At 53.6% G+C, this 10,057-nt stretch overlaps 1 protein-coding gene across 1 annotated transcript; it reads right to left on the bottom strand.

The window, feature by feature from the left end:
* Window positions 1-924: 924 nt before the first annotated feature.
* Window positions 925-9,952, bottom strand: RETREG3 (reticulophagy regulator family member 3). Its single transcript, XM_069876891.1, has 9 exons — window positions 9,732-9,952; window positions 8,350-8,456; window positions 6,589-6,619; window positions 5,392-5,518; window positions 4,626-4,710; window positions 4,069-4,206; window positions 3,544-3,617; window positions 2,646-2,778; window positions 925-1,991 (listed from the first exon to the last, which is right to left on the bottom strand). The coding sequence occupies exons 1-9, from the start codon at window positions 9,917-9,919 to the stop codon at window positions 1,558-1,560; spliced, it is 1,317 nt and encodes a 438-aa protein (XP_069732992.1). The 5' UTR covers window positions 9,920-9,952; the 3' UTR covers window positions 925-1,557.
* Between the last annotated feature and the right edge of the window lie 105 nt (window positions 9,953-10,057).

Here is a 10,057-nt window from a genome sequence, read left to right as displayed (position 1 = left end):
CTCTAGAGGGGCCCTGATGGGCTCTGAAGAGTCCTAGATGGGTTCTGGATGTCCCAAAGGGGTCTTGTGGGTCCCTAGAGGGGTCCTGGGAATCCCCTAAAGAGGACCTGCAGGCTCCAGAAGGGTCCTGGGTGTCCCTAGAGGGGTCACTAAATAGGTCCATAGTCCTGCCACCCACTCCACCGCCCCAGCATGTGCAGTCCTGGGGGTCCCCTAGAGACGGTCCTGGATGATGTGCAGAGGTCCTGGGGGTCCCTAGAGGTGTCCTCTGGGCTCTAAAGGGTTACCGAGGGTCCCTAAAGGGGTTCTTGTGCTCCCTAGAGGGGTCCTGGCTTCCCCTTTCCACCTCCTCACATGTGCAGTCACCAGCCCTGTCCCCCATCCATGCACAGTCCTGGGGGGCTCGAGATGGGTCCCGGAGTTCCCTAGAGAGGTCCTAGAAGGGCCCTGGGGGTCCCAAAAGCGGTCTGGGGATCCCTAGTGGGGTCCTCAGGGTTCCTAGAGGGGTCCTGGCACCACCTCTGTACCCCCACGCATAGGCAGAGCCACTAGCCCCATTCCCCAGACGTGCTCAGTCCTGGGGTCTCTAGAGGGGCCCAAGGGGGCTCTAGAAGATGCACAGGGGGGTTCCGGGGTCCCGCAGAGGGATCCTGGTGGTGTCCTTGCTTAGTGCCCATCAAACAGCTTTGGGTGCACCAGGCTGGGAAGCAGCAGGTTGTCCCTGTCCCCGGGACAAACCCAGGGCAGGACAGAGCTGCTCTGTTTCCCTCTGCCAGGGAAACCCCAGCTCTTTCTCAGCCTCAAGAAGTGCGGCACTGCGAGGGTCCTCGCCCAACTGTGCCGGAGGAGCACAGGTAAATTGTTAGCAAACTGTTAAGTCTGGATTTCAGGAAAGCAACACAAGAGCAGCCGCACACACGGATGTTCTCTGCAGGCAATCACAGGAGGTGTCTTATTGCCGTCACGTCTCTTACAAAACAGCATCACTAGGAAGCCAGAACCAGGGATGAGTGGTCATCGCAAATACAAACACCGTGGCCGTGTCCACAACAGGAGCAAAGGGTTTGTTTCTACCCGGACCTGGATATTGCTAGGAAAGAAGACTTGGATTCTGTGCACATTGTAGGAGCGGAGAATGGTTGTCATAAAGACAGTACAGCATGAAGTCCCAGACACCAAGTCTGAGGGGAAACCAGTCCTGTTCACCCAGTCACACATCAGCCCCAGAAGCTTCAGGATTGTTCTTGGCTGAGTGGTGGCTGTGGAGCCGCAGACACCACATTTATTGTCTGAGGTGAGGAGTTTCGGAGGAAGCAGCATCCCGCAGGCAGTGCCGGGGTGATTGTGGAGCGCTCACACCAACATCCTTTCCCTACGAGTTTAAATCCAAGCGAGGCTACAGAGTCACAAGTCACAGTGGTGCTCGCAGCCAGGACCGGCTGCCACGTCACTCGTACCCACACAGGAGATGATCTAGAGAACTGTGCGAGGCTTTTCCTTTCAGGATTCCCCCTCCACGATGTGCGATAGAAAACCAGTGGGAAGTGGTGGGACTGCTTACTGGCCCCGTGAGCCAGCAGGATCCAGCTGGTTCAGCTCCGACTGATCCAGCAATTCAAAGTCATCTCCTTCCACATCAGTGTCCAAGTCCGAGCTGGCCGTTCTCAGGTAAGTTTTTGCACCTCTCTGGGGATGGTCGCTGCGTGAGGAGCCTGGCTGAGTGGCTCCCGACAGTGCCAACTGGATCATCCCTCTGGTGACGAATCCAGCTATGTTGTCTGTCAGATTCTGGACAGAGGGCAGTGTGCCAGATTCTTCTGGGTCATAAGAGAGATGCAGATCTTCTGTTGCATGTGGGCGGCAGGCCAGGCTTGGGATCCCGATGCTGGTGTCATCTTCGTCATCCATGCAAGTTGCTTCTGGGTTTATGGAAGGGAAGTCAGGGAGATCCTTGGCAAAAGATTCTTCAGGGTCACTGTGGCCATCCAGGTCTGGAAGAGAAGGAAGTGCTTTAAATAGTGAGGCAGTGGCCCAGGTTGCCCCATCCCTAGAGGTGTTCAAGGCCAGGTTGGATGGGGTCTTGAGAAACCAGATCCAGTGGGAGGTATCTCTGCCCACGGCAGGAGGTTGGAACTGGATGGGCTTTAAGGTCCCTTCCAACCCAAATCATTCTATGATGAAATAGAGCGCAAACGCCAAACACCCTCCAGGCACAGAAATATGGAAGCTGGGCTATCACCTCACCACCTCCCGTCACCTCACAGATCATACGCTCGCTCCTTCCCCCTCATAAAGCTATTTTGAATGCCCAGGGACCTCCCAGATCCCTCGCACAGGATGCAAACACTGAACTTTTTGCCAGAGGAAGGCACCTCCCACCTCCTCCTCCCCGTATCCAGGCAGCCCAAGACCAGCTGAGCTGGATCTGCCTGTGAAGAGCCGCTGTGCCACTGCCCTACTAAAGCACTGCAGGAATTCAGAAGGAAGCTCAGCTCTGAAAAAACAGGTCACTGCATCTCATCTTAGCCAGCAAGGCAGACATCAAACAGCTACACCTCAAGGACAGAGGCAGTGAATGCATCTTTCCTCCCACCGGCGCCTGCTCAGCATTCCGCACCCCCCAGCCACTGCCCATTTCTTCTCACCTTCTGATCCCTCTGTCAGGGGAGTCTGGCCCCTCGAAAGGTTAAACATTCCATTTTCAGTGTACGAAACCTCAGCGTCTGAATGCTCCGAGTCGGAGATGGTTAGCTCCTTGGCGACCACAGAGTCATCCAGCTTGGAAACAGGAGAGAAGATTGAAAATATCAACACTGGGAAGCTTAGTCCTGCACCTCAAGACAAAACACGCGATCCAGTGGCTGCCAGTTAGACTCAGCCCTCACAGAGGCCGGTATCCAAGGCTCATTTGAAACTTTACCACCCGGCCTAGGAGACAGCAGCTGGCACAGGCAGCGCTGGGCATATTTGAGTGAGACAGAACTGCAAAGACCTCTCCAAAAGAATATCCTCATCCAATTTTCCATCACCACTCAGGTGCAGCGTGCTGGATACAGAGCCATGCACTGCCTGTCCACACACTGCAGTGAGTTTGTTCTATTCAGCCAAGCTTTTCTATTTCTATGGCATCGAGTTGTGCTGGGGAAGTTTAGATTGGATATCAGGAAAAATAACTTTTCTGAAAGAGTGGTGAAGCACAGGAAGAGGCTGCCCAGGGCATTGGCAGAGTCTCCATCCCTGGGGGTGTTTAAAAAATGAGTAGATGCAGTACTTTGGTACTTCGTTTAGTAGGGATGGTGGGGTTAGGCATGGGGTCATTGAGCACTGGAACAGGCTGCCCAGGGAGGGGGTTGAGTCACCTTCCCTGGAGGGGTTTAAGGGACGGGTGGACGAGGTGCTGAGGGGCATGGTTTAGTATTTGATAGGAATGGTTGGACTCGATGATGGGTCTTTTCCAACCTGGTGATTCTATGATTCTATGTTTGGACTCAACTTTTCCAGCCTTAATGATTCTATGATTCTATTTCAGATACCCTTTGTTACCTTGGGACAGAACGCAGCGAGCTCCTCTTCACTGTCACTCGCATCATCCTCGGCCTCTTGATGCTGGCGACGCACTGCCAGAAACCAGAGTCAAAGTTTATTACTGCTGCTAGGACAGGGGGCTATATGGGACCAGCAAGAAAACCCTAAACTGGCAAGCTTGGATAGAATAGAACACAGCATGCTTTGTTCCACAGCAGAGCAACGTGATCATTTCTGACTGGGGCTGCTGCAGATCTTTTGCAGAGACGAACATGTTTAGCAGCTCCCTTGCACTGATTCCCTCCTCTTTTTTTCAGTGCAATATGGAACACACAGTTCCAGCAGCTGAGAAATGGAGCAGCTCAGCATTGAGAAGAGCTCACGCCAGCAGCTAACAAGGAGATGCTCGCAGAAGCAGAACCACCTCGTTTCCTTCCCAAAGCAGTTTGCAAGCATTTGCTGCACGCGCAGCCCTGTCCCACGCCACAACCCAGGGTTTGGTTTTCAGGTCCCGAGGGTCAGGAACAGAGCACAGAAACTTACGTTGCTTCCCCCGCTGCTTTGAGATCATGTAGCCTCGAACGCTGAAATCCAGCCGCTGCAGAGCTGGCTCCAGCTTCATGTACATGCGCTGCCCCAGTCTGTGGTAGACAGCAAGGGGCCACAGCAGGACGAAGAGCACTGAGGCAAGTGGGAATGCCGATTAGGAGGTTGTTCAGGATACTGCTTGGCAAACACCTTGCCTATCGTGCCATGCAGTGTAACAGACACAGCGTGCAAGATCTGAGCACAACAACGCTGGGGGAGGCAGTCAGAATTGGTGCCATCGCCTCTGCCAATTCAAGAAAATTGAGAGGCCAACCTAAGAACACTCAGATCTACAGTTACCAAGCACTGAAACACGTTCTCTTTAGACTAGAGACCTTCAAGTACTGGCCAAGAACCACCACGTTCCAGGCAGGATGTGTTATTTTAAATGTTAATGCCGTTCGCACAAGCTTTCCTTTTGAGCAGAGGAGCCCCATCCCTCAAACATTCAGGTCCCACCCATTTCCACCCCTTTCACTTGTAGGTCTGTATTGGCACAGAGATCTACTTACACAGTAAGTAGGAGAGCACAAGTCCAGGGATATAGCGGCCCAGGACAGCCAGGAAAGTAAAGGCTCCACACACTAGAAGGCAGAACTGAAGACATAGGACACAGTGAGTTTCCAGGGCAAGAGCAGGGGGATTTACTCAGCTCTTGATCATCTTGTTTCCTGTGAATTCTAGGTCAAGTCATAACTCTAATGACAGCAAAGCCTTCCACCCCACTCTAGGACAAGTACAGACACAAGAAGGATCTGGCTTCTGAGCAACAGGCAGCAAGCCATGGCCTCTGTCTTGGAACATGAGAAGCTTCCCAAAGCAGGTGCGCTAAAAGGAAAAAAAACAAGGAAGAAGCTAAAGAAGACAGAGCTCTTGGAAGTGGAAAGGACAAGGATAGCACCACACTGTTACAGGTTTTGAAGCGTAAGCCTCAGAAGAAAAAAACAAAAAAGAAAAAAAAAGGAGCTTGACACACTTTCTCCAACTGCTAAAATCCAATGAGAGAGAGGAGTTTTGCAGACGCTTTAAAAAGCTTCCAGGAGGAGCAGCTGCATTTTCCCTTCACTGTGGCAATCGACACACTGCCACTCCTTTTCTCCTCCCTCCTCTGCAACGTAATTATCCTGCCTGAGCTTCCCATTCCTCCCCACCACTTCACAGGAATCTCCCATGTCCGAATGGCCTCAGCCAGTGCCAGATGCCACCACCGAAGGACACTGGCGCTCAGCAGAGGCTCCACACCAAACATTTTATTTGCTGCGCTCTGCACGTTCTTACCTTTCCAGGGTTTTGCCTCTTGAAAATGAAGAGATTGCTGAAGAAGTTGGTCCCGGTCACCCACCCTTCAGCCAAGTGGTGACAGAGCTCTGGCACGCCGAGCAGCCGAGGGTGAACATATCCCCAGCTGCACAGAAGGGAAGAATTCGGGAACAGACATTACTGCACCAACATCAGTGCAATGTCACCTTTTACAAACGCTTATCTCAATACTACCTTCTCTTCCCCACCAGGTGCTGGGCTCTGGAGACACCACCTTCTGAAACACCACCCTGCCAAAGCATCCTTTCTCTGTACCACTCCGTGAGGGTCCCAGCCCTCCCATAGCAGCTAAAAAGCAGAAATTTCAGTCATCTGGTCTTTTGCTTTAGACTGCTTTTCATGCTACTGGAGAGAAAGGGCAGTGTAGAAGCAAACCAAGCAAAACTGTTCGTTTTGGTTAACTACAACCCTCGAGAATTCAGCACAAGATTTACAGGCTGACTTGTACTTCAATATATTCATTTACTTCGGAGGCGTTGCCTTTGGCAAGTTGCATTAGTGGTTTTTAGCTGCCAGGCAGAGCACCTGAGGGTTAGAAAGAGCAAATCCTTTTGTACCTGGGCCTCTTGCAAAAGAAAAAAGTCAACTAGCAAGAGCTCAAGTGACGTAATCCGGAGCAGAGTTCCAGCACAGGTAGGCAGAAAGGTGTGTCCAGAGAGAGAAAGGTGTGAGACAACACCCAGCACTTCTTAGTCATTTATTAAGGCTGCAGTCAGATCAGAACTATGCAGTAACAGCTCCTGGGATGAGCTGGTTAAACATTCCCTAGGGATTCCCAGAAGACATGACAAGCTGGATTTTTTTTTTTTTTTCCAAAAAATGCTGGTTTCATGCTAGTGGAAGCCCAGACAAAAGGAATTGCTTTTATGGTACCACCTCTAACTTAAGGGTGCAGGGGGAAGTGGCAGGGAAAGTCTCACAACACTCAAGCAAGTGTTATTGGAGATGGGTATGAGGGAAAGGTCCAGATAACATAAAGGCTTGGGCAAGTCAAAAACTTGTCCCAGGGGCTTGGCAGAGTCCAGGGCTTCATCCTCCCTCCACTACACGGCTCCCTCTTCCTTCCTCTCTCAAAGCAGCCAACATTACAAGCACGTGTCAGCCACAACAACACAGCAAAGCACCAAAGAGCAGAGGATCCAATTAGCGTCGTACCTCTCACTGTCTAATTCGTCAGGTCTTGACACTAAAATATTAAGAACAGACACGAGATTAGTTGCAAGGAATTTGCCATGAGAACGCGTAGCTCCTGGGATTTAAGTAAATCTTTAGTGGGCGACATCTGGAACAGACATCAACTGTGGTTAAGAACCGGAGACGCGTGGTTCCATAACACATTTTGAGTGCACACATGTGACAGCACAAAATCATAGGAGCCTCCTTGTTGCTCCTCAGTATTTGTTGGATGCTGTCTGGGAGGCTGCTCTGGTTACAGTGACCAGAATTCCATCTCCCTCCATCCCCTGCTCACACCCAGACAGCGAGGGAAGAAGAGCTTGCTTTCAGAGGTATCCGAGATTTAAGTCTTTTGATACGTTCTCACTCAGGCTGGGAGTTGAGAAGTGACCCAGGGATCTACTAGTTAGCCTGACAAATCAAAATCAAGGTCATATGGGAGCTAGGCAGATGCTTCCTCATCATTTTGGCTACAGAGCTTGAACCAAGCTGCTGCTAGAGCTCCAACGCCTTCCCAAGAACTATGGAAACACAGGCTGGACGTGGAAGCAGGAGCTGTACAGCTGGTTTGTTGAGGAACTACCTCTGAGTGCACAAAAACCAGACTCGCTGCTCGCAAACCAACCCGCCCATGCGAAGCTGCCAAGCCCAGAAGGCCAACTGTATCCTCAGCTGCGTCAAAAGAATCGTGGGCAGCAGGGCGAGGGAGAGGATTCTGCCCCTCCACTCTGCTCTGGTGAGACCTCACCTAGAATACCATGTCAAGCTCTGGAGCCCTCAGCACAGGAAGGACATGGACCTGTCCACAGGAGGCCACAAGAAGGATCAAAGGCTTGGAACACCTCCTTTGTGAGGACAGGCTGAGAGAGCTGGAGTTGTGCAGCCTGCAGAAGAGAAGACTCTGAGGAGACCTTAGAGCAGCTTCCAGTAATGAAAGGGGGCTTATAAGAGAAGGGCAAAACTTTTCAGCAGGGCCTGTAGCAACAGGACAAAGAGGTTATGGTCTTAAACTAAAAGAGGAGAGGTTTAGACTAGATATTAGGAAGAAATTTTTTATGCTGAAGGTGGGGTAGCCCTTGCCCAGAGCAGTGGTGGCTGCCTCACCCCTGGAGGGGTTTAAGGCCAGGCTGGATGGGGCTTGGAACAACTGGATCCAGTGGGAGGTGTCCCTGCCCCTGGCAGAGGGTGGAACTGCGTTTTAAAGGTACTTTCCAACACAAACCATTCTGTGATTTTAAGAATGGCAGCATTCATGAGAGTTTTAATACCACAAATGAGAAACAGAACAGCTTTGTGTACTGAGAGCCTGAGACCAATTTCATGAACAGCTGTTAATATGATTCTCCTTTGAAAATCTCCATGCAACAGCAAGGCTGGGACCCATCTCCATCCTCAAACACAAAACTGGTTTGTTACAGATGCTGAGAAAAAATCCAGATGTAATCCACACATGCCTCAATTTCTGGCTCTTGTACTGAGTACTTGGAAGGTGAATCACTGCTTCAAAAGCTGCACCAGTTCACACGCATCAGATCCTTTGAGACAAATACCACTATTCCTAGCATGAAAAATCTTTTTTTGCATTTATGCTGGTCAGGATTTTCTAGCCTGCTTCTAGATTTGCAAAGCCAAACCTCTCGGATTTTAACCACTGAACTCCTGGCGGTGCAAAGCCTGAGCACCTCTAGGGCTAAAATCAGGGTTTGGTTTGCTGGTATCAACTCAAATGTCACAACATACCTCCAATTTCAGGCCAGATTCTGTTCTTCCACTGATCCACACAAACTGCGATCATCAAGGTAAATGCAACCAGGAACAGCAAGCGGAGAGAAGTTAGAGCAAAAAACCTGTGGGAAAGCAAAACAAATCTGTACCAACCTGACCTGTGTGGCGCACGCAGAGGGGTGACACAACCAGACACCACATGGGCCAGTGCCTTGGGGACAGCTACAGCCAGAGAAGAGCAGTGCCCATCGGCTGGGAGCCAGCCCAGGAGTGCAGAGAGCAGCTCAGAGAGCCTCGCTGAGTCCTATCACTCCCAGCAGGCATCCCAGCTTCAGAGCCTGCTGTATATTGACCATCCCAGGGGTGCTAGTGAGACCTGTGCTTCAGCCCTGACCATCCCGGGGGATAGTCATCCTGACCATGGGGGTGTTTAGCCTGGAGAAGAGGAGGCTGAGGGGAGACCTCATTGCTCTCTCCAACTCCCTGAAAGGAGGTTGTGGAGAGGAGGGAGCTGGGCTCTTCTCCCAAGTGACAGGGGACAGGACGAGAGGGAATGGCCTCAAGCTCTGCCAGGGGAGGTTCAGGCTGGACATCAGGAAAAAAATTTTCACAGAAAGGATCATTGGTCCCTGGCAGAGGCTGCCCAGGGAGGGGGTTGAGTCACCTTCCCTGGAGGGGTTTAAGGGACGGGTGGACGAGGTGCTGAGGGACATGGTTTAGTGATTGATGGGAATGGTTGGACTCGATGATCTGATGGGTCTTTTCCAACCTGGTGATTCTATGATTCCGCTGTGAACGGAACGGCCAGTGAGCCCCGTGCTTCAGCCTTGACCATCCTGCTGTGCATAGAACCACCAGAGGCTGCCGGTGAGCCCTGTGCTTCGCCTCCAAGGCAGCGGGCACACTCCTCCCCGGGACTGGCTCACCGGGGCCGTGATCCTGCACGCAGCCAAGCCCCCACCTGCCGCGTTAACCGAGCTCCGGGGTCACAAACCCTCCTGCAGCCCGGACTGTGTCGGTGGCTCCCGTGCTACCGAGCAGCGGGAGCGAGGGGGTGGAACCAAGTCGGTGGCTCCTGGGGTACCGAGAGGCAGGGGAAGAGCCGGCGATTCCCGCGGTACCGAGCAGAGGAGACCAGAATCAGCAGCTATCGAGCGGCGAGGTGGGGGAACCGAGAGGGTGGGTGGGGACAGGGGGAGCAGAGCCGGCGGCTCCTGCCGTACCGAGCGGCGGGAGGGGGTGCGGAACGGAGCCCGCGGCTCCCACGATACCGAGCGGCGAGGACGCTTCGTGTACCCGCGGCCGCTCCGCCGCAGCCCAGGTCCGGGGTGGGACGCGCCCGCCGCCCCCGGACCCCTCACAGGCCCCGGGCCGCCCGGCCTCCCCCGCCCGCTCACCAGAAGAGGCCGTGCGCCGCCGCCCAGCACAGAGCGCTGCGCCCGGGCCGCTCCCACACGAGGGCGGCCTGCACGGCGCCCAGCAGCGGCTCGTAGGGCCCCAGGCGGGCCCGCAGCGCCGCGCTCAGCGCCTGCACCCGCCTCTGCCGCTCGCCGGGCCCCGCAGCCGCCGCCGCCGCCGCCGCCATGGCCGCCCCGCGGCATCAACATCCGGCCGGGCCGCGCGCCACTTCCGGCTGCCGCCAACATGGCGCCGCCCCGGCCGGCTCGAAGCGCGGGAAGCGGGCGGGAGCCGCCATGTCGGCGCATGCGCGAAGGGCGGGGGG

This window comes from Phaenicophaeus curvirostris, chromosome 26 (assembly GCF_032191515.1).
Source record: "Phaenicophaeus curvirostris isolate KB17595 chromosome 26, BPBGC_Pcur_1.0, whole genome shotgun sequence".
Taxonomy (NCBI): domain Eukaryota; kingdom Metazoa; phylum Chordata; class Aves; order Cuculiformes; family Cuculidae; genus Phaenicophaeus; species Phaenicophaeus curvirostris.
Note: the sequence above shows the minus strand (reverse complement) of the source record. Positions and strands in the feature narration are given on the sequence as shown.